The sequence below is a fragment of the Labrus bergylta genome, chromosome 12 (assembly GCF_963930695.1).
Source record: "Labrus bergylta chromosome 12, fLabBer1.1, whole genome shotgun sequence".
Classification (NCBI taxonomy): domain Eukaryota; kingdom Metazoa; phylum Chordata; class Actinopteri; order Labriformes; family Labridae; genus Labrus; species Labrus bergylta.
Window position 1 is genome coordinate 26,701,247 of NC_089206.1, and position 24,411 is coordinate 26,725,657.

At 41.6% G+C, this 24,411-nt stretch overlaps 2 protein-coding genes across 3 annotated transcripts in view; both read right to left on the reverse strand.

Annotated features, from left to right (window-relative positions):
- LOC109993565 (prestin) overlaps positions 1–15,758 on the reverse strand; it is a 21,360-nt gene extending 5,602 nt beyond the window's left edge. The window contains exons 1-17 of one of the 2 annotated variants that reach the window (XM_020646555.3): positions 15,535–15,758; positions 15,221–15,287; positions 13,498–13,824; positions 12,385–13,164; positions 11,610–11,755; positions 11,299–11,438; positions 9,934–10,044; positions 9,653–9,801; positions 8,279–8,443; positions 6,801–6,953; positions 5,859–5,941; positions 4,873–5,020; positions 4,517–4,630; positions 3,740–3,817; positions 2,652–2,747; positions 2,050–2,156; positions 1,074–1,143 (exon numbers count right to left, since the gene is read on the reverse strand). In XM_020646555.3, coding sequence (XP_020502211.1) covers positions 1,074–1,143; positions 2,050–2,156; positions 2,652–2,747; positions 3,740–3,817; positions 4,517–4,630; positions 4,873–5,020; positions 5,859–5,941; positions 6,801–6,953; positions 8,279–8,443; positions 9,653–9,801; positions 9,934–10,044; positions 11,299–11,438; positions 11,610–11,755 — 1,560 coding nt within the window. In that variant the 5' untranslated portion in view covers positions 12,385–13,164; positions 13,498–13,824; positions 15,221–15,287; positions 15,535–15,758. Of the gene's footprint in view, positions 1–1,073; positions 1,144–2,049; positions 2,157–2,651; positions 2,748–3,739; positions 3,818–4,516; positions 4,631–4,872; positions 5,021–5,858; positions 5,942–6,800; positions 6,954–8,278; positions 8,444–9,652; positions 9,802–9,933; positions 10,045–11,298; positions 11,439–11,609; positions 11,756–11,931; positions 13,165–13,497; positions 13,825–15,220; positions 15,288–15,534 lie in introns of both variants that reach the window. The other variant, XM_065961386.1, reaches the window with a different exon arrangement.
- A 2,305-nt stretch (positions 15,759–18,063) lies between these two features.
- wdr6 (WD repeat domain 6) lies at positions 18,064–24,137 on the reverse strand. The gene is made up of 7 exons (XM_065961385.1): positions 24,042–24,137; positions 23,608–23,734; positions 23,246–23,410; positions 20,147–22,931; positions 19,904–19,981; positions 19,652–19,768; positions 18,064–19,426 (listed from the first exon to the last, which is right to left on the reverse strand). Exons 2-7 carry the CDS (start codon positions 23,675–23,677, stop codon positions 18,454–18,456), a joined length of 4,188 nt encoding a protein of 1,395 aa, XP_065817457.1. The 5' UTR covers positions 23,678–23,734; positions 24,042–24,137; the 3' UTR covers positions 18,064–18,453.
- Between the last annotated feature and the right edge of the window lie 274 nt (positions 24,138–24,411).

The window sequence follows — 24,411 nt, forward strand, 5'->3', positions numbered from 1 at the left end:
ACAACATGTCACATTTACACATTACATGCTGTATCTTTTCAAGGGATTTCTGGCATTGTCAACAACTTGAGGATGCAAAGGTTATGTTACTGGTTGTTTTTGTGTACTGATTAAAATATGGTAGATATAACATGCTTTTTAAAAGTTTATACTTAGAGGACACTGGCCTCCATACAGGGGGCACAGGCACTAACGCACTAACCACGAACGGCGTCCCATAACATGCTTGTATTAAAAATGAGGCATGTTAGTTGTTGGTGTGGTGGACTTTCTGTAGTTATTTAGATTATAATGTACAGATGTCACCAGGGTTATTCACTGTTCTCTTATGTCAGTCAGACCTGACAGAGTTCAGTTGTTATTAAAACACCAAGTACAGCTTGGAGAGTGTCAACTGTTCTTCCTGATATCTGCAAGGATGTTTGGTAGACTTATTGTCTGCTCCAGTGTTATTGATGTCACAGTTTAGTCTAGGTGGGGCAATGTGACCCTGATAATGGTAATGTCTTTTAGGATATATGCGATGCCTTTTGAAAAGTGTGATGTTGAATCATGTCTCCTCATGAGTATTCATCTGATGTATAAACTTTCATCAACATAAGCCATCTGAGTCAACTGAGTCTTATTGTATGGAGTCAAGTCTTAGTAATTTCTTCAACAGTTGGATTTATTAAAGCTTTGGAAAGAGCCGGTTGCCTTCCCTCGTTCCAAAGGTTCACTACTAACATTTCAGATTTGCAACATCCCTGGCCTTTTCTCAGGTCAGTACATAATGTGTGAAGGGCTTGAATCTACAGTTTTTCTCATAGCCACTAGAGGCTGGCTCTCTAAGCTCTGTATTGACTCAGTACCTTTGCAGAAATTGTACAGAAATAAGCCTTCTAAATAACTTATGTTTCTTTAACAATTATAAAATACAGATTTATTGGGACATCTATTCCTTAACTTACAGGTGAAATACATTTGCAGTATGCAATGCTCTATCTGCATTCCTTGCATCATCAAGATTTAATCCAGAGTGAGGTTTAGTAAAAACGCATTAGAGTGAGACCTGTAAGAAGGAGTGGTTTTACCTGGGTGTACAGCCCCATATCTCTGTAACAGTCAGTACCAGGAATACGACCCAACACCACAGAGGAGGAGCTGAAAGACAAGGATGATAAAAGATCAAAGTCAGGAGAGCGTGAGTCTGCCTGAGAGAAAAGTAAGAGGAGGGAGGAACATACTAAAGTTTTCTGATGTGTATGAAACATAAGTTGTTAATGAACATATTAAATGTTTAAACATATTAAATCCAAGTTGATATCACAATAATGCAGCATTAATGAACCATCAATACATTGCATAAATTAATCATGATACCTTGATGTTTATCTGGGAAATCAGACCATAAGCAAGCCTCAAGATACAGTACGTTTTGCTACCATGTTTCTAATGAGCCCTTTTACTTCCTGTTGATGAGGTCATTGCTTCTAGCAGGAAATAAAAAGTCATTTTTATGTTGATGTAATTTGACTGTTATCTTGCTACCTGTGAGCACTTCCAGTATATTAGTTTATTAATAACTGCTTACTGCTTGATCTTTTAGATTAGATTAAAATAACAAGGATGGTTAAATTGGACTTTTGTCATGAAGACTTCAAAATGACATAGATGACATAATGACATTTTCATCTATTTCTATTTTCTTTTGTGTTTTTTTAAAGAATTGACAGCACCAATAAGTTTGTCCTTGAGTCTAAAGGGTTAATCTAAGTTTGTAGTAATCTTGTAATTTGTAGCCTCGTTTTAAAACTGTATCATCATTTCAAGTTTTATAACAGATGACTATTTTAAGAGTGATTGTGGATTTGTGCAGGATAAGGTCATAACAGCTTTCCATGACATTCCCTGTGAAATGTGACCCAGTTAATGAAAGATAAATGGAAAATGTGGATGGTGGCGTAGACAGCCAATTGTGTAAATTGAAAGTTGTGATGTTTCAAGTTAGGTAATGACTCATTGATGTAATAATCCCCACGTAGAGCCTGCAAATTGATATTTACTGACTGTTGTGTCCTGTAGATGAGTGTGAGTAGAGAGAAGACGACAGCCACGGCCAGACCCAAGTCCAGGTTAAAGACCAGCGTGGAGAGCAGTGATGCCGTCCACACCAGCTGCAGGAGGACAGAGGACCAGAATCAGAGGGCGATTCGTACTGTTTTAAACTGGTAAATGATAAATGGACTTGACCTTGCATGGCGCTTTTCTAGTCTTCTGACAACTACTTTTACAGTGCAGGTCACACCTACACATTCACACACTGATGGTAGAGGCTGCTGAGTAAAGTATCCATCAGAATTAACTAATCCCATTCATACACATTCATACGCCCCCAAAGAAGCAGCGGGAGCAATTCGGGGTTGGGTGCCAGACATGTTGCTGCAGGAGCTGGGGATCGAACCGAATCGAGATGACCGACTCTACCAACTGAGCCACAGCCGCCCCATGGTCTGCATGGTTCTATGCAAAGATACTGAATAATGATGGACTCCATTTTTATGACTATGAGTGTGTGTGTGTGTGTGTGTGAGTGTGTGTGTGTGTGTGTGTGTGTGTGTGTGTGTGTGTGTGTGTGTGTGTGTGTGTGTGTGTGTGTGTGTGTAGCCCACCAGGTCTAATCTGTCAGCCTTCCAGAGCACACACACATCTTTGAACTGAGCCAGCATCCCCTGCAGGTTCACCGTGATGATCACTGCCAACACTGCCTGGAACAGACATCAAGAATATACCAAACACTGAGACACGTGAATCATCCTTACACTGAATGTCCTGCAGGCAGAGAATGACTTCACATTTCTTAAGACATGTTTCCTGAAATGCTTTATTATTCCTTTAAAAGTGACTGGACAGCTGCCAACACAAACTTTTATGCCATTTGTGTCTGTTGTGATGTCAGAGTCAGCTCAGTTTGTCCTATCCTTGGATCATTTTGTTCAGTTACATACAGAGTTAGGAAGTAATAAAGAGCAAGTGATTTGTGACTGTGCATAGAGTCAAGCATATGCACTACACTTTAGTAAGTCTTTGACAACATTTTACTTTTACCCCTGCATTTTAACAAATCTCTGTACTTTCCACTTTGAACTAAATCAGGGACGTTATTTTAGCTTTATTTAATTTGAGGGAATAATGCTAACGTCTTACCAACATCAAGACTGATTTCAGCCCAAATGGATGAGACTTTAACACAGAAAAGACAATTCCCTGGCATATCAATCAGTGCATACTACACCAGATTGTTGTAATTTATCTAAAATGATGTAAAACAGATAAGAGAGGAAAACTCAACCCATGTAGGAGAGGCATCATGTAAATGTGATGTTCATGAGTGACAGGCAGAGACATGAATAAAGTCAAACCTGCCACTGTTGCTGATAATTCTGATTCAGAGCAGCAAGGGATTCCCGATATGTAGTAAAGTTAATGTTCATGTTGATGAAGGTAAGTTACTGAAGTTTATGAATCTGAATGACATGAGGTTTAGTAAGCTATGCACAGAAACAGCAGGTAGAAATATCCTTCAGCAGTGTTCTTTACCTTTACACTTAATACATTTCACATTTACTTTGAATCAGTACTTTTACTTTCCCAGAGTGTCTATAAATGTGTGTACTTTTGTCATCTCTTTACATACATGACTTTAAAAGATATATGACAGAACAAACTGATCATGTTTATAATGTCACAAGCACTTTACCTTTGGCAGCTGCTCAAAGAGGTGACCGATCTTCAGCAAAATGGTTAAAATCACCAAAGCTGATACCAATCCTGCCATCTGAGGTTAAATCAAATGAAGACAATAAGTAATGAGTAATAATGAGTGAAGGTAGACAGACAATAAACTCTATTTAAACATGAGATATAACTTGATGTTGCCTCCCTGTCAAGGCTCTAGTGGTGTGTTTTCACACACGCACAAAACTCCTGAAAATGTAACAAAAGTTTTGGGGTTAGCAGCATGTGTTGACACAAACGGCGGAATTTAACTAAAGAATTGTTCAGCTTGAATTTCCACGTCATGTCGGGTGAGCTGATGTGAGGATGCAGCTGGAAATATCCAGAAAAATTAACAACAAGCGAGCAGACTGAGATGATGACATACAGGTATGCGACCGGTTGGCAACAGGTGTTAGCTTTATGCATGTAATGAAGCTTTTTCATACTCTTTTTCAGCTCATCGGTATGTTTTAACGACTCATCAGTTTATACGACAAAAACTTCAAACTACACGTAGCTTTGATATAAAGGCAAAAACTGTGATCGCAGTGTTGGACTGCTTTGCTTCACTCGCCATTTCCGTTCTGTTCAACATAACGTCTCGCCTCCTGAGACCCCTCCAGTCTGACAGTGAAAGTTTCTTGCTGTGTGGTGTATGTGTAAACAGTTTTTGAGGTCTGTCCTGAAATTATCTGGACAGTTTCAGGAGTGCTTGTGTGAAAAAAGGGCTAAAGTGAGGTTAGGTTTTCATGTGTACCTGTGATTTGACTCCAGTACTATCCTGGACCATGCTGCGAGAGAAGGAGCAGCTGACAGCGAAGCACTGGAACATTGCTCCTATGGTGTTACACAAACCCAGAGCCAGCAGGTCCTGAATGAGAGACAGAGTACAGCAATTGAAAACCACACTCTGACTGAAGCTACAACTTAGCTCATGGATCTCATGAGTGTTCTCAGGTTGGCTTGTTGTGGACATTAAAATTATATATATGGAAGAAACTCTTCCACAAGTTCTTTCTAAAACACTTTTTCTACCTTTTTTTGCTCATAAAGACCACCATGACAAACGCTCCACATTAGCTGTAATATCTTTTACATTTCCTGTGATAATACCTGACTGGGGTCCACGTGACTGCTGTGTTTGCGGGCGAACACTGAGCCCATTGCCGAGAGGAAACTGAAGCCAACCAGAGCAGCACATAGAGCTGGAATAAACAGCTCTCTGACCTGAGAAAGAGAGGGAAGGACTGGAGGAGACAGGCTGGAGGAGGAGAGGAAGAGACGAAAGGGAAGGAAGAAGAAAACAACTTGATAAACACGACGATGACTAAGTGAATATTCAAAAGAAGAAAAATGAGATATACAGTAATGTAAAGAAGTATGACCTCCGTTTGAAAGCTGAGTCACCTCCTGAATTACTCATCATGTAGATTGCACTCTCTGAAAGCTCATCATTCTAACACAATCACAACAGAGCTCTCTTACATTACATGATTAGAGCAGGTGTATGCAGAATGGGAGTCAGATGGAGGTTAAAGTATCAGAGAGACTGAAGGGCTTTGGGTTATATTATGGAGGCTTATAACTAACATACAAATGTTGGTTCAGCAATATGAATCCAGATTATATTTACAATTTTATTACAACTTTGCAAGTAGTAAAAAAATGCAATATGAATTTTTTAATTAAATGATTCATTGTTATTGAATTAAATTACTCTTCAAAGCAGTACGATGTCACAGATTGGTTACAATGAAACTTTTTTAAAGCTATACTTAATTAAACAAAAGTCAGGATCTGGGCACTGGCAGCCAAGTGGTTAGTGTGAGCGCCCCATGTGCAGAAGCTAAAGTCCCTTAAACTGGTGGCACAGGTTCGAATCCGACCAGTGGCTCCTTTCTCCTCATGTCATTCCCCACTCTCTCTCCCTGTCCCCGATTCTGACTCTATCCACAATCCTGTCTCTACATAAAGGTATTAAAAGCCCAAAATAATCCTGAAAAAAAGGTCAGGATCACACTTCTATAAATACATATCTTTTAAAAAAAGTAGCATGCAAATACAAAAAAAAAAAAAGACAATGACATAGTTCTACTGACCCACTGGGTATGTGTCCCACCACCTGGACTCTGTGCTGTCCTGACAGATCCATCTGCACAGACAGGATGGTGCCCAGGACAATCTGTGGGAGAAGACAATGGGCATGACATCTTCTGCACAGAATGAGCAGTTTGGAAAACACAAATATACAGATTTCTACATATAAATGTTAGGTCAACCAGACTGCTTAGATTAACAAAGCTTAAATTAACCCTTTAGACTCAAGGACAAATTTATTGGTGCTGTCAATTGTGTAAAAAAAAGAAAGAAAATAGAAGAAATCTGCTAGTTTCAAATCAACAAATGTTAACTGTTTGTTTTATGTACTTTCCAAGTATATGTGCAAAGTACTCATGACAAAAGTCCAACTTAACCATCCATGATATTTTAATCTAATCTAAAAGATCAAGCAGTGAGCAGTTATTAATAAACTGATATACTGGAAGAACACAAACACACACTTGATCTTAATCTGATACGGTCTGTGTGCTGGTAGACTAGCGGTTCAGAACCATGGCCGATAGTGGAGACTTATGTTTCCATAACACCTTGTCATTCACTTTACTGGCAATGGGATAGTTTCAGTGATGACTTATCAGGTGTCTTTAATTAAACATAATAAAGATAATAACATTTGTTGTTCAGTGAGTTATTCTGAAATCTTTACAGTTACAAAAGAACAGAAAAGCTGAAACAGATTTTGTATTTTTTTTAAAATCCCAACATCAACAGATCACATAATAGTTCATACATGGACAGGTGCAAATATTTATCATATGTGGAGATTCTTGGATTTGGAGATCAAACAGATTTTTATATAAGTATGAGTCACTCATCAGTTTGTCACTGTGGCATCTGTCCATCTGGGAGCATGTTATGGGCATGAGTCTACTGTGTGTGTGTGTGTTTGTGTGTGAGTGTGTGTGTGTTGTATATCTAACCAGTATAAGTTCCCACGGTATGGCTATAGGAATCTTGTTTTTAAAACGCTCATTCAGCATCTTGCCTCCGATGAGTATCACCATGGAAACCCCAGAGACTGTCAGGGCCCCGGGTACAGCAGAGGTTACTCCAAGCAGAACATCCTTTAGAGTCTGGAAGAGGAAATATGCACAAAGTTTCAAATGTTATATTAAACCTTTTGAAACACATAACTCATGGTGAATGTGATTTAATTTATCTAACTAGTCAAGAAAATCTTCAGGTGAAGTTTTTTTAAGTTGTTTGAGGAGGATTAAAACTATAGAGTTAGACCCCGCGCAGGTGGGATTTATGTGTGAACTGCTCCATTGCCTTTGGAAAGTTATAAATTAACCACCTGCAGACAGCTGATAAACATGTCTGACACTTTTTGAACTCAGCCTACACCTTGAAATGTTTTCCACACAGTGGTGAAAAGTGAAAGGAGAAAGGAGGAACTTGGGAAATCTTAAATGTGCCCTTTGAGTGCCAAGAATAAAAACAAAGCTATCACTAAGTCACAGCAGCAGACCCCGCAGCAAACAGAAATTAAAAACATAAATAGCTTAGACCAGATTGTCATACTTATCAGGTTAAAAGAGCTATTAGGAGGAGTTTAGAGACATAGGGCCCAATGCTGACCAAAGAAATGAAACAAACATTTGACATTATTTTCAAGTCATGATTTCAACCCATCATGTTCAGAAGCTCATAACTACGTACAGTAGTGATGATATACACTATTAGGGATTCGATAAGTATCATGATTCTGGGTTCAAGTACAATTTTCTCACAGTACAGTTTTTAATTTCTTCATAGAAATGAGACTGAAGTCAAAGTATTAATAAATATGATAGCTAGATTCTCTGACAATAAAAAAAAGTAATTTCTATATTTTGTTAAATTTTTCTTTACAAAAAAATTAATGTTTTTAATTTTTAAGTTGCAATATTATTGAAAAAGCAATGCATATTTTTTGTCTTTCTAAAACGTAACATTATTGATGCAATTATATAGATATTGGCATTCAAGTCAACTTTATTTAGTGCAATATTAATTTTCAGGTGATATTACAGGAAATGTTTTGTTTGATCTCCACACTTTCACAGATCATGATAAACTGTCATATCTACTATCAGAATGAGAGAAATCCCCAGATCATGTGTCAGCTTACATGGACTAATGAATGAAATCCATATCAGGAAACAAGATTCAGTTCATAAGCAGATGAGTCGACCCAAGAGAGGATGTAATATGGGAACTGCAGGAGCGCGTAAGACTTCAAAGTGTTGCCCAAGGACACCACTGCTGTGTTGAAGGTTACTGGCACTGATTAGTGTGTGTGTGTGTGTGTGTGTGTGTGTGTGTGTGTGTGTGTGTGTGTGTGTGTGTGTGTGTGTGTGTGTGTGTGTGTGTGTGTGTGTGTGTGTGTGTGTGTGGTACTAAGCTTTCAACAGACCCAAGATGAAGCCAACAGTCCAGTGTATCTCTGAGCAGCTATTCCAGTCATCAGCGGCAGTTGCAGGATGATAACATGCAGAGCTGCTGCTGTGGTGTATCCTCTGATTACAGCATCAGACAACCAGCGACACACGCCGCCTCCTTGCAGCAGGTACAGCAGGAGCTAAAGGGGACACACACAAACACAAAAGGGAAACTACACTTAATATAAAAGGCTTAGTTTTCCTTTTTTTTATCTTTTCCTTTTCCTGATGTTTCTTCAAATATCTGCACAACAGCTGCCTCTCTGATCTGATAAGACCTTGTATGCATGTTTTACATCGCTGGAATGTGCAGCCATGAAACTTCTCTTGAACTGCTCAACACATCTGGATCGATTTGAAGTCCTGGGGTACAACAGAAGGGAAATTCTTGTACAACTGCCCCTGAGAGCATTTAAGGTTTGTGCAGTGTGGAAAGCCAGTAAGAGATCAATGAACTGATAAGGCCGACAGTTTGGCTATGAAAACCCCTGCACAGAGTGGGCTAAGATCAGTCAATCCACAGGAATAAAAAAGTAAAAATCACACTAAGACTTTCCTCATACATATTTTTCCACTTTACTCTTGCAAAGCTTGCCGGCAGATGTTTCAAGTTGACCTGAGGTGAAGGAGAGTAGGCTATGTGTCTCAGAGTACACCGCAGGTGTATGAATAACAGCGGATGAAACTCTTAAAACAAATGTGATACTTCAGTGAATGTCTAAACGGGGATTTCTCTTCATCCATGCTTGACTACAAAATAAGGCCAGAGGTTTAGAGGTAAGCTTTAGCTTTACATGAGTGAGTGTAAAACATGCTTTTACCATATTAACAAATTTAATGTCTGCAAATCATAGAAACATCTAAATCTGACAAGTAACTATGATTTCACTGCATCCTCATTTTTCACAAACTGAAGACAATGAGCAATGATTTTTGAAGAACATCAGGCAAACGATATTTATCAAGTCAAAACAAGATAATTAAGAACTTATTAGCTAGTATTAGTCAGCGGCCACCATTCACATTCAACCATTTCAACATAACATTGTACTAGTGAAGCATTATACTAAAGGACATCTGCAAATTTCTAGCAAGCACAAACGTTAGCTAGCTGACGGTAATGATAGCTTGGGTAAAAGCTTTTCGTAGGTGTTATGACTCCTTATTTCTTGATTTCCATTGTCTTTAAAGCTACTTAATAGTCCAGCAGAAGTGATATGCTTACTGTTTGTGAGATTTCAATCATAAAATACAGCTGTGCCACATCGAAGCAGAGAGCGAACAATGTGGTTGAACACTGTGAATTGTGTTCAACCAAGTCTTCCTAATGTGGGTGTATGTGTGTGTACCTGAATAAGGCCACAAAGGAAGGTGATTTGGACAGCCATGTTGATTTTGGCTGCTTCCACATCAATCTTACTCTCTTCAGAACCGTTGCTTAGCAACTCCACGTTGGCTGTCACTGACCCAAGCATGATGGCTAGTAAAGCAAAAGTACCTGTCGCGCATAAACAGACATAGAATATGTGTACACAAAGCTCATGAGCAATGTACTACAAATGGAAAGGACCGCATCAGAATAGTTATACATAAAACTCTAATAAAAAGACTAATAAAGGTTGACAGTCACCCATGGAGAGGTGTTTGGAAGTGCCGAAGATGAAGTAGATGATCAGAGGATAGAGGGAGGTGTAGAGACCAAACACTGGAGGAACTCCTACCAACATGGCGTTGGCCATACCTGAGAAAAATTCAGAGACAATGAGATTGAAATACAACCTGGGGAGCATTACTAAACACATGGTGTAATTAAGAAGCCATACAATTCTTTAAACCAAATAACATGGCAACTTTGCATGAAGAGGGATATATTTGTGTAGAGATTCAGCATCTCTGCACTCATGAAAGATTCTCCTCCCTCAAAGGCATCTTTGTAGCTGGAGCTGCAACTTTCTCTTCATGTGTTGATCCAGTGGTGACTGTAAAATATGATTTCATTTTCAACCTGGACCTTTCTTTCCTGCAGTTAAAGCTGCTATGATCCCATGATTGCGGGTAAGTTCTGGATGTTGACCTGAAATAACTAGTCTTAAAAAAAATGTATATGTAAGTTTTTCATCTTTTCCTTTAAAGCTGTAAGGCACACTGCAGGATGTCATGCGTTAGTTCTTCAATCATAATCCAAATCTAAATTTGTCATGCAGTAAGCACTGATAAAATAAAATACTTAACCTAAGAAAATATATATACAGTTATTTTAACACCTTGTAGCTTGCAATAGAACATTAAAGCTAGTCTAGACAATCTGGACTAGTTTCAAAGAGGAGATGAAATGGTCCAAAAGCAGAAAAACAATCTTCTGTCTGTGGCCACCTGCACTGTCAAATAAAACAAAATGTAGCCTTAATAAATTATTGGATGGCTAATCTGTTAACCTATTTATATGTGACTCTCTAGTTGACAGATCACTGTGGTAGCAACTTGTCAATCCCAGGTCGCCAGGCCCTAAAGCATACCCTGCTTTAATGTTGACTTTACTCTTAGTAAGACCATCATTACATAATGTGCTATTATAAGGAAGAGAACAAACTACAACAACTTGGACCATTAATTAATACGTTCCTCTTTACTTATATAACACATTAGTTGTGAAATAGAGTCATTTTTCTATCTGTTTTTTTGCCCCCTGCTGGCCATAATAAGAATGCCATGTTAGGCACTTTTGGATTGGATTTGAAACCAAAGGCTATAATTCATCAACTTCTTATCCACATAGTATGTCTTCCACATGCTAAACTGAGCAAGCTAGTCACTGAGAAATCCAGCTTAAACAAGTTGAAAAATACAAATACACTCTTCCTCTCTAGCGCTCTCCTGTGGACTTTACCCTCACTGTAATTCAGATAATGCATGATCATGTGTTTGGGGGAGTGGCTTGACATTTTCTGTAGTTGCCCACCCATTTAGTGTTCCATATTAGTAGTTGCCTCCTCACCCTGTGGTAGATGTATGACCCCAACGCTGATTCCAGACACCAAGTCTCCAATAGCATTTTCTTTGATGGAGTAGCGAGGAAGCCATGACAGCACAGGGAAAAAGCCCAGCAGTAAGCTCTTCAACCTAGGACCAGAACACCTGGAAGAACACACACACACACACACACACACACACAGACACAGAGAGAGAGAGTTCAAGGCCAAAAAGCTTGAGATAAAAAGCCTTAACTATCTGTTCGGCCTGAAAGCTGGCTGAGGGCCCAAACTGACCCCCAGCAAGGCCAACAGTGAAACCTATTCTCAGACTCACCAACACTGTGCCTTCACTCTCTCCAAAACTGTCAGGGGCTCCTTTCCTACCCGTTCCCCAAGGACATCCAGCTGTGTTTCGTCCAGGCCAACAGCCAGATGAGGCTGCATGTTGGGAGAAAGGCCATTTTGCTCAGCGCTGTCCATCTGAAATCAATGTCAAAGATTACTGGCAGAGCAGTGAGGTTTCACTTTCGAATCCTGTCAATACTGAGGGTGGTAAATGTGTCTCGTGTGTTTTTCCTTCATGTGTTTGAAACATGTATAAAGTTACATGAGAAAGACACAGTTAGATTGTAACAGTAAAGTTAACCAAAACAAACCAAAGCAGAGTGAGAGACAGAGGTCTCTGACTCTGTATCAGCTCAAAGCCGCATGAGAACAAAGAGTTCACATGTGCGCCCGGCGTGCGTGTAAGAGGATAACACACAGGCACGGCTCTACAAACTCTCACACGTGAGTCAGGGAAGGTAGAGAACAGCCTTGAACTCTGCACACAGAGTTTAGTGCCCCTTTTCTCCCCTCTCCCCCCTTCCCCATTCAGTGCGTCTGAATGCCCCCATTATCACAGCTCAGCTTTCAGCAACTCATGGACTGAATGTGTGTGTGTGACTGTAGTGTGTGTTTAAAAGAGTGAGAGTGAGAGTGGGAGAGTTAATGAGGAAGTGAAATGTTTTCTCTGTTTTAATCAATTTTAATGTATTCCACTTCACAGAACGATTAATTTTTTGAAAGCCGCTAGAAAGAGAAAATGGGAAATTAATTGAAAGACTTACATGAGGGAAATGAAGATTGCCTCATCAATTTAGACGAGAAGAGACGAGAGAGAGATAATGAAAAAAAAGTGCCCTTTAATCTCACTGTACTGGTTTTTATTGTCCTTTAATCTCACCACAGTAGAGAAACAGAAATGTATGTGAGTCACCAACAATGCCATAATGAATGTTTGATCCCAGGATTGTAAAAAAAGGAAAGAAAGAAAGAAAGAAAGAAAGGAAGAGTTAAGAGAAATTGAAAGTCAAAAAAAGTCAAAACACTGCCCAAAGTTTGAGTTTAGAGGTCATATAGGATATAGAGAGGGGAGATTTTCCTTTCAAATTTGAATACCAAATTGGGAATTCAAAATATTATTGAAAATGTGAAGATCCCCAAGGAGCTCCCATTCTTTACAGAAAATACAGAAACTTTCCTAACTGTATTACATTTGATGGAAACAAATAACGACGATACATTTAAAATGTAGCACTTAGATTAGCATATGTTTTAGAAAACGGAGGCCCCATTAGAATATAAATGGACAAACAAATCAAGGAACATTTGTTTTGAAGAAGTGATTCTTCAGAAGTGTATCTGTTTCAAAAGCAGCATGAGGTTTCTGATGCGCTCGGCCCGATGGCGCGGTGACTGGTGCAGCGGCAGCTCAAAGAAAGAGAAGGTGAAGCTGCGTGAGAAGCTCAGGTTGGTGACGGGATGCAGCGGTGGGAGACGGGGAGGACGGGGCACCCGACGCTGGGGCAGAATCTTCCGCCTTTGCCGGAACCCTCTCACCGCTCCGCCTGCAGCGACGGAGAGGGATAAGACATGAAGGAAGGAAAGAAGATGAATGTGGTTTCAATTTGAAATAGAATGGATTTTTTTGTTTTATTCTGGCCAAAAATATTTCCAAAAATTAACAACGGCCTATACAATATTAACAGAAAAGTTGTCTACAAACTATGGAAAAGGACAGGAAGCCTATTATAAGCTTCAAAGGGAAATTATTTACTACTACTGAATTATTTGCCATCGATTATTTTGTATCCTTGTGAACATATCCTTATGTAAAATGCTTTTAAAATAATCTGGCCTTGGTTACATGCTGAGAGATACACATTCTGTTCCAGTCATACCTGTATGGCTCTGAGGGACCACAACAGGCGGAGACGGAACCTCAGAGTTGAAACTGGAACTTGAAACCTCTTCGTTCTGTCTGCGTCGATATGGGCTTGAAGGCGTTGGCTGAGGAGCAGGAGGGGGGAGAGATGGAGGAGGCCGTGGAGGCGGAGGTTGGGGGATGGATGTAAAAGAAGATTCTGACAAAGCCAGCCCTCCCCAAGGTGTCATGGTGGAATCCGAGAGGAAGATTGAGGCAGGTCCTGGATGAGGGTAAGAGGTGGAGGTTGATGTCTGCTGCTGGCTGCGTTTTCGGTTACTGGCCTGATGGGGGCGCTGGAGAGCTGAGGAGGAGAGAGGGGGTTTGGCTTTGGTTAAAAGAAGGTAAGAGGAAACAACCAAGCTGCAGATCATTAAAGTGCTCTGGCTTCAAACGCCATGACAAGATTGATTTCAATGTTTCTAGTACTGGCTCATGGTGGATTCATGTTGGGTGTCCTTAAACAACTTCACAAAGAGTTGGTCTGCACCTGCTCTTTTTATTAAGTGCCCTGGGATAACTTTTGTCATGCTTTGCCACTATTGAAAAATCTTATTGATTGATCTTGATTTTAAAAAAAGTGAATCTGATAATTTTTCAAATTTGGATTTCTGCAGGAAATTGTTGGAAATTTTGAGATTAAAGTCAGAATTCTGAGATTAATTCAGAACTCCGAGAAAAATGTTAGAATTATGACTTCTTTCTCAGAATTCTGAGACTAAATTTAGAATTCTGAAATTAGTGACAGAATTCTAAAAACAACATTTTGTTAGTGGCCCTAATCCTCTTGTGTATATATATAGCATGAAGGGATTTAATATTCTTACAAGAGTGACTTGGACAGAAAAAAACAAGTAATTTGTTATTGTTTATATGACCCTGACATGAAACTTGGGTAACAGGAACACTGATTTTAGGATTGTATTTATTATTAAAAGAAACCTATTCAATGATGATAAAGGGTTAATCATGCTATAGTGTGACCATGTATACAGTCTGCTCTACAGGGCACGACACTCTCAGTTGTGGTGACTTGATTACCCTGTTGACGTGTTGGCTCTTGTTGCCCATCTACCTTTTCCATTGTGGGGCAATTAGGGGCCACGTGGTAGGGTAGGTAGTATTAGTTCTGTCATAACCTGGAGTTCAAATAAACAGAGCCTTGGTCTGTTGAAGTTGTCAATTCTGTTTAGCCTGTGGTGGCCACTAATGAGGCTGAGCCTGTGAGCTAGTTTAGTCAAACAACTCGAGCTGCACTGATTTCACACTTTGCACTTTATGTCTCATCATCCACTATCTCCTGTCAACACCTCCTTCCAGTGGGCAGTCTATTTAAGTTGCCAGCTCTGACCTGCACCAGTACTGCACTCATGTTCAGCCCCGCTCCCAGCATCCACCTATAGGTCTTGGACAGGCAGGTTTAAGATATCATCCCATCACTACTTCCATATCTGCATGTAAAAATAACTGAGGAGTGATGATTTCAGAGCCTCGATGCCAAACACAAACCCTGCTCTTCGGCTGCAATAAATATTTAAAACACAAGCAAACGTGAGTTGTCTGACTGAAAAGGACATGTTTAAGGTTATGTCACTTATCAGTGGGGCGTAAGTATTTGGAGGATCCTTAACATTGGGGCACTGATACCGTGTGTTTTTTTCAAATGAAATGGAAAGGTGAGTTGGTCATGAGTGGATTACCTGTTGTTTTACTCCCAGAAGAACCAATGAGAGGTAGCCGATCACGTGACATCACCCACGGAGGGTCCTGCAGCAACAAAAAGTCAAGGTTTACATTAACTGGACTAAACAACCAGCTCCTGAAAACATATTGTGGTGAAAATGTCCTGCTTTTATCATTATTAAGCTTGTGATAAATGCTGACTTTAAAACAATTTGAAAAAACATAATCACTCACAGCTAACAATATATATATTAAACATGTATACGCTTGTTGTGTACTCATTCAGGCAGTCTGAAAAAGGGAGTTGAATCGTGTGTGTGAGTGTATTTACCTCTGGGTGGTAATAGTCACTCCTTTTGCACGTTAAGGGCAAAATACGAGTCACTTCCCCTCTGACCCCATGTTGTTTGAAAAACTGGTGAATACTATTTCAGACGTAATCCATCAAAGACAGTCCTCCCCATCAAATGAATTCATCCAAGACACATATTCCGTCTTATGCTCATTAATGCGTCTGTCTTTTCATTCATTGGTCTGCCTAATGTCTCCGGTAATTTCTCTTTCCTCTCTGCTTGTCTGTCTCTATCTCATTCTGTTCTCCTGAGTGCAGCAGGTGCCTCTTACAAAAACACCCCCCCCCCCTGCCAGCCTTACCCCCACAGCACAGGTGCTTTCACTCTCCCCCTTCTCTTTTCTCTCACTCTTCTTCCCCGTTGTAATTGATCCTATTGGTTACACAGGTGTTTTAGATTAGTCTCCCAAGCATGAGAAGCTTTCTCTTTTAATTTAAACATTGGGATATTGAACATCTGAGCAACTTTTATTCTTCCACTATATTTATCTGAAGAGTGACATTATTATTCCTTTACTAGGTTTCCTTCTTCACCTCTCTTCATCCTCCCTTTTATCCATCCCTGAGTGGCAGGTGGTTGACAAAAGGAAATCCGAGATGAGGCAAAAAATATTAAAATATTCATGATACCTGCAGTCGGACCCTTCATAGGTGATGACCCTCATGTAGCCCTGCACACACAAACATGTCTGTCTGTCTGTCTATCTATATGGGGTTAAAGCGTACATCCTTGGCCTTCAGGTTGTACTTTGGAGATTCAGGAGGACTGCCTGGGCCTTCTGGAGGTGGAATGGGGCTTGAAGCAGACAGCATCGGTTTAGGGACGGAGTGTGGGGCTTAAAACAGACATCCTTACTCTTCAGGTGGGAGAATTGGTTTTGAAATGGGCAGCGAGGGCCTCCTGTACGGAGGATGGGGCTTCAAGCATGCAGCCTTGGCCTTAAGGAAGAGGCGTGGGGCTTGAAGCAGATATTTTGATATTTCAGGAGGGAGTGTGGGGCTTGATGTGGGCAGTAAGGGCCTGAAAGTGGGCCCAGGGGGCTCATCGAGGTGGCTTGAGCGTCAGAGTCATACCTGGTGGTGACAGGTCCCAGCAGTCTTTAGGGGTAGGGTGTGATGAGAAGAACAGCTGATCTGGTCAGCATGGAACCTTAGGGAATGGGGCCGGGTGGAGCCGCCACAGGTGCAGATCTCAGTCAGTGTTGGTAGCTGTTATACAAACCACAACTTTGGAGGCCAAAGATGAGAAGAGTTCTTTGTGAATCGCAGTTGACATAGACATACAGTGTATGTGACCCACCACAGCTGAAATCCATCATTTTCTAATTAGGTACCAAAAAGAAAAGAAATATATCAAACAGTAACCACCCCATAACAGCGTATAACCCGAGTAGTCCCTTTAAAGAAATGAGGTTCAGAAAAACGTTTAGGGTGAACTTAGCACACTGAAAATAACTTTACTGTATTTTAATGTGAGTGAACTACGTGTTTCGCTCTAAGCTTCCTCAGGTTCACCCAGCAGAATCTCAATGTGTTGAGGCTACCCTGTTGGCCATCACAAGCTCTTTATTTAACTAATTTGAGAGTTCTAAAAATGGTAAAAAGGGGGAAAAAGCACTCATTTGATTAAAATACTGTGATGTTGTGTTATATGTTTGAAGCAGCTGAGATGAGCTGTTATTCACCGTTATACTTTCTAATAATACTTCAGTGTTTCCTTCTCCCAGGCTGTGGGGACTAGTCAGGGGATCTTTCTGCTCTGCAGGGTTTAATCAATCTCTGAACAACTCCTGCAGTGATTGACACAATGCATTCAACTTAATGATTTGTATATTTTAAGTCTTTCTTCATGTCTGGGATACTTTTTGTGCTCATAATTATTGGAATGTAAAAGCGTGAACTTTTTGACCAAGATATAAATTAAGAAAATCTCAAATAAACAACACAGGAACAATGACCAGGAGTCATTTGGTAAAGGGAAGTTTGGTTTGGCCTAGTTCTTACTGGAAATTAAGTCCCCGGGCTCTCAAGCTATTTCTCCTTGCTGATTGAGATTGAACATATTGTATTAAAAATATCTCCACACATGAAAGCCATCTTTGTACAATGTGGTGCTTTTCCCTGGAGGCCACAGATGGCACAAACACATAAGAGATGGTTTAAGTGTTCTCTTGAAATAGCCATGACATTGTGAAATTTTCCTTGAGGAGCTCAAAATGCTTGGCAGAATTTAGTGCCCGAGTTCAGACTCACTGCTTTGTTTATTTCAGGCCAGCAGGAGTCAAATCTGGTGTTTAGTTATGTAAACTTTACTTTAAAACCTTACTAGAGAAAAGTTTCTCTTTAAAAAATGATTGCTACTACTGTCTACTACTACTAGACACTATAATACTTTTTCAAGAATATAATTCTAATTCCCCTCCAGCTTTTTTTAAATCCTCATTTAGCAGCATAAATAAATTCATGTCCTACATACAGTAACTGCAATAAACCCAATTAAAATCAACATAGCAGGGTAATAAATAAACTTTATTAAAAGATTGTATTTAAATTACAAAAGTAAAATGTATTACAGATCGGTTTATTAGGTTACAGTCAAGACATTTCAGGAAAAGCAGTTCAGTCTGCAAGCTTGTGTTTATGTGCCCTGGCTCTTGATTTCTATCTGACCTCGTTCAAGTTCGGCCAACACGATTGTGTTATCCTATCAGCTGGTTCAAAAGTAATTGCATTGGTGAATCGGTCCAGCTAGAACAGTCGACTTGTAGTGGAACTGATCAAAAATTTGTCAGCTATACTTTGGAGCACTAGCATCTTTTGATTCACTTACAATGACTTTTCTTTCAATGTCACTTTAACTTTGTGATCCACCTTCTGCTTTTCTATCTCTCTTCTGGTCTAAGTCTCTGCATCCATCTCTGGACTTCTGACTCTAAGGAGCTGGAATCCTTGTCCACACACCAGCACCCATCCCATCTTTTGTGTCTTTTTCTTGCTCTCACTGGAAGCTTTACAACCTGTCTCACCACTCACCTCGCTCTCTGTCTTACCCCCGCTGTCAGCCCCTGTCTCACCTCCCTTCTCATCATCACTGGATGCACAAAGTGGGTCCCCACTCTCTCTCATGGTTTCAACAGGTTCTCCCACCTCGGCTTCATCAGCTGCTCCCTTATCCTTACTGAATCTCCCACCCGTTTCACACATTGTTTTTAACCCCGTCTTCCTCTCTTTCTGTCTTGAAATTGCAGTCTCCTGCTCAGACTCAAACCTTGTTTTCCTCGTTTGCTCTTCTTCCTCCTCCTGTGTAATCTCCCCCTCCCATGCTGAGAGTCCTGCAGCATCTGCAACATGAGAGAACACTGCCCCGCTGTGGCTGATACCGGTACTGCTGACTCTCCACAGGAAAACCCTCTGATCAGAAGAAGTGGAAACCAGCAGGCCTGGGCTCAGGAGCTTCAGGTCGGTTATAGGGGCGGCATGAGCCAGCGGGACGTGGGACTGGGAGTTAAGGTAAAGATTAAGCTGGTCTGGGGTTGTTAGCTTGGTTTGTTGAGAAAACAGAGGTTCCTTGAATCCTCTGCTTCTCCCAGTCTTCCCTTCATCAGGGTACTGTACCCTTACTGTGGACACTGTCAGCTGCCCATCATCCCCTCCGCTAGCAACAGTTACCAGGCAACAACCCTCTTGTTGTTCTAGTGTCTCTTTCCAGACAGCCAATGAGTTGATGCCGCTCTGATGGGCGGGAATGACGAGGCAGGGGACTCGAGAGGCTGGGGTATTACTCAAGGCATCGGTCGATATGAAGGAAGCCTCGGTGAAATCCCACACTGCGATTTTGCCATCTGTTGCAGCACTGAACAGCAGATTAAACCTAAGAGGAACAAACAGTGATACACACACATATTTGTGACATTGCTTTTTTTTTTTAAATATGCCCCAGACAAAAATTTCACATTTACTGATCTGTCAGTCATCTCTCTTTTTCAAAAGTGTTCTTTATAATAGTGACAGTTCATTTAAAAACAATGTTCCTTTCTAATTGGTTTACACAAGAATACCAAGGAGGTTGCGAAACATTTAATGAACATTGGATTACCTGTTGCCTTGTCTGTCCTCCAAGCTGCAGGGGGCGACACTGAGCACACAGCGCTGGTGGTAAAATGTTTCCCACAACAACTCAATTTGACGCTTGCCTTCAATGACTGAGAACAATCTGGAAGAGACAGGTATGGAAGTGAAAAGACAAAAATATAGAGACTAGGGACATCATTATGAGAAAACTTTTATTTTGCAACACTCCTATATCCTTCTAAAAGAATTTTCAGGTTTTTATTTTTAAAAAACCAACCTTATAGCGCCATCACTGCAGGCCACAGCTAGAAGAACACAATCTGTCTTCTCATCCACTACCACGACAGACATGTATCTGAAAACACATGCACAAACTGATAAGTAGATTAAAAAAAAGATAGAAAATAGAATTATGAGTACATGTAGAAATCCAATAGAGTATGCATAGTTAAATATCTTATATGCACTTAATTATTCATGTGGGATGACATCATTCTCCATTTCTTTTTGTATCTCCTACCTTGTTTCTGGGTCCATTTTCACCGTTTTGTGTCGGTTCCTCCTCCTCTCCCACTGCTTGTCCAATCGGTGACTGGCCACCTGGATCACCTGACAGGAAGGAGCCTGCCTCTGCACGTCCCAGCTGATCGACAGCCGGTAACACTGCATTTGAGCTCGCCCACCGGCTGACACGAGCAGCGCAGAGAAAGAGTGCGTCGGGTTTTCACTCCTTCCCTCCTCACCTGTTATTGCTGTCAGTGTCCGAACACTGGAGATGTGGTCCGTGATGACTGAGAGAACTTTGATGCTGCCAGAGTCGGGATGTATCGCCAGGACGGTTAAGCTGGTGTCCTCTCCTCCTGTCACTGCTATCTCCCAATACCCTTCTTCGTTCACATTTCTTCCCTTGATTTCTGCCAAATGTGCCGCCCTTTTTCTTTGACTCTTAATTCCCTTGATCCTCCCAAGCCTGCACACACACCCGATCCCCCTCCCATGGACCCCCTCCCTCAGCCCTAATCCTCCGGTCCGTCCCGCCTTTCCCTCTCGGCTTGGTTCCTCCCCTGGTGGTTGAGATGCCAGGACGGCCCCTTGCTTGGTGAAGACCAGGGCTCCATATCCAGGCCAAACTCCTTTGTCAGATGGCCAGAGACCCCAAGAGCGATGCCCCCCACCGCAAGGCACGGCTAACAGCTTCTCCTGCCTCACCGGGTCCCAAACGACAAACTGGACTGCATGAAAGCCCACGATGACAAACCTGGCTTCTCTCCCCTTGTTTTCTCTCTTTTCTTCTGTCTCTGTATCCTCCAGCCTGTCTGTCAAAGTGACATGTTTGCTCTGATAACTGTTCTCACATTCCTCTCTGGCCTCTCGCTCCTCCTCCTCCTCCTCCTCCTCCTCTTCTTCTTTCACCACAATGTCAGGTTCAAGAAACAAAACCCTCTCCAGCCACTCCATTCCCTTGCATGCCCGCTGAACTCTGAGAACCTCCAGCCCGAGCCCATCTTTGTCTTCTATGTTCTTTCCATGACCCTTTTCTTCAGGTTTTCCTGCTGTTGGATGCACTCTGAAGACCCTCACACATCCGTCCCTGCCAGTGCTGTAGAGCAGCCCCTGGTGCTCACACACTGAAGTTACACCCTGTTTTCCATGCGCTCCAAACAAGCAGCTCAGCGGGTGAAGTGTTAGGTCAACCACTTCTTTTCTTTCTTTATCTTCCAACAATCCAACTCTACTGTTATCTTTTCTCTCAGTCTGTTGCCTGCCTTCCAGCAAGCCCTCGTCCATCTTTTTGTCATCATCTATTTTTTGCTCCAGTTTCCCTCGTTCCTGAAACAGAAGAAGAGACCCCCTTCTGTCCCCACAAACCCACAGTAGCCCCTTTGATGTGGATTGGAGGAGTGCTGCTGTCAGCCAGCGTTTGGCGCAGGGGGGGACGAGGAAAGAAGAAAGGGGGCTCACAATAAGAGTCACGGAACAGTTTTCATCTAATTCTACTTTTATGCACCAGCGATAGACAAGTCCTTCAGCTCCTGATGCGAGCAAATACAAACTTTCTTTTGCCTCTTGCCAAATGAGACTGTGAATCTTCCCTGATCCACCTGTGAGAAGAACGCCGCACTGAGGATGAGAGATGGGGAACACCTGTATGGACCCAGTGAGGTTTCCCACAGCACACAAACTTACTTTAGCTACAGAGTCTTTCACACTGACAGCAGCTGATTCCATCACACAGTATGATTGAAACTCAGGAGTCCCTTGCCACACTACATCCCACTGCCCATCCCTGTACTGGTAAACTAGTCCTTGGTCAGTGCAAACCACAAATTTACTATGACTCCAACTTGCATTTTCATCTTCTCCCCCTGCTATGCAGACCCCTTTAGGCAGGCCTCGGCCGGGGAATTTCAAGTCACTTAGATTGTCTGTCACTGCTTCTTCCATGGTCTCCTTCTTCTCTCCACCCTCTTCCACCCTCCACAACCTCACCCCTCCATCTGCCCCTCCTGTAGCCACCCATCTCCCTTCACTTCCTGCTTCCTCACCGATTGCTAGTGCACGAACCCCTCCTGCTCTGTGTCCTTTCAAAGTACGGACCACCTTGCCACCTGCAGCCCAGTCCCAGACTAAACAGGCGCCATCTTCTCCAGCGCTGAACACTTTCGCCGGGGAGAGACACACAGAAAAGACTCGAGCCTGATGTCCAAAAAGGACTCTTAAACAAACCGGGTTCAAGTCTCCGCACATCCCTCCAGGTCCCCCCAAAGCACCGACACCCCACACCCTCACGCTGCGGTCATCGGAGGCAGAAGCCAGCCAACCTTTGTCCTGGAGGTAAGAGATGCAGAAAATGACCCCGCTGTGACCCAGCAGACGTCTCTCAACTGGAGCTTTGTGCTCACAGTCTCGACCTGTGTCTCCTCCTCCAGGCTTCCAGAGAACTAGCTGGTTGAAAACTGTCCCTCCTACTAAGACGGTATCTTCCCAGGATTCATGTACCAAAAGGAGGGCAGAGTACAGCAGACACCCTTCCAGACAGGAGCGCTGAACCAAGGAGTTTCCTGTCTTGACATCCAGGAGTAAAGAACTATTGTGGGCTACAGCCACACAGAGCCGTGAGTTTTGGTCTCCAGAGAGCCAGCGGGCATCCAGGACCCAGTCCGGCAGCTCCATGAGGGGACCCAAGATCTCCAAGTGCAGACGCTCCTCATGCCGGTAATCCACATGGAGCCTCACAAGTCTCACAGCCTTGCCTCCAAACACTGCTAGGTCATAGAAGACGGGCTGAGAGGAGGAGTTTAGTTCTGCAATAAGATGAAGAGTGAGTTCTTAGACAAAGGAGGATTATCAGCTCGAGTAAACCATTCACCTTCAGAGGACAGTTCTTCAACCAGCCGTCACAGACAAGAAGAAAATAAAGAATCAAGTATTTATCTTTACTGATTATTTTAATAATTCATCAACTAGTGGCAGAAAATCAGCTCCAAAGTAATTGTGGCTTTAATGTCTTCCTCACTTCACTCACATTGGAAAGTGTTTTTTTTTTGTACATTCTGACACAGAGTTTATTAACTTTGATAATGAGAAACATTGAAAACAAATGTTTGCATGTGCTAACCGTCGCTCTTCCCCTCATAGGTTCCTGTGGTGGAGCTCTGTGGTGGGACAGCTGTCCATCTTTTAGGTCGTAGCCCGTGGATTCTGTAGTGTTGGAGCACACTCAGTGAGGCACAGGCTTTAGGGCGCGGTTGAAGACTGAACACTTTCAAGACCGGCCCCTCACCTGCGAGGACAGAACAGCTTAGTATTTAATATGAATGAATGTGTTGCTATGTGCTATTATCCAGTGTTCAATCTACTTTCAAAATAAGAAAGAAGCCAGGGGATATGACAAATCCAATCTTTTTCTAGCACTGCATTTCTTGTAGGATTATAAATGTACAGTGTCTGGCGAATTCTGTGATTCAATTCTCAACAAACCTGTCAGGAGAAACTCATCCTGATGGAACTCCAGAGCTGTGACTGGAGCTACCAGGGCTGCTGTCTCCATCTCTTAACTCACCAACACATTCCCATTTCAAAAAAAAAGAAAAGTTATAAATGGTTCCTGAAAGATATAAAGTAATAACAAAGTGGTTGTTAAATACATCGGAGTCAGAGAAATGGATTGTTTTGTGTTGTAGGCTGTTATTTAAAAGATGACTATGTGCAGAGCAGACAGCAATAGCAGTCAGTTAGCAAAACATGCTAAAAGCAGGAGCTCTTCATGTGTTCTTTTCTGGGTTAATATGAGAACATTAACATCTCTAGATCCATGTGAATGCAACTGCAGACATAACCTCCAAAAAGCATTTCAATAAAGACATGGAGGTATTCAAAATCTGCATTAAATGTCTTTATTTACATTCACGTACCGAAATGCTGTACCCATGTGTTTCTGTTCTGGCTTCCGTGTAGACAAATAACCAATCACGCTCGCAGTACTAGCTTTCTGAATATTGATTGGTCAGATTTTTTTTCCAATTTTCTAATTGGATAATATTAAACATGTGACCAAGTGATGTTGAGTTATGTTGCCTTCACGTTTCAGGGAAAAAAATAATTCGAACTTGAAATCCTTAAAAACAACTCAGAGGAGAAAAAGCAGACAAGTTATATGATACCTTAAAGTCATTGATCCACATGCCAATTGAGATTTTTATCTTTATCTCCTTGTACTTTTTGTCACGTTGTAATGATCAATTCATCTTTATACATATATATATATTTATGACATTACAATCG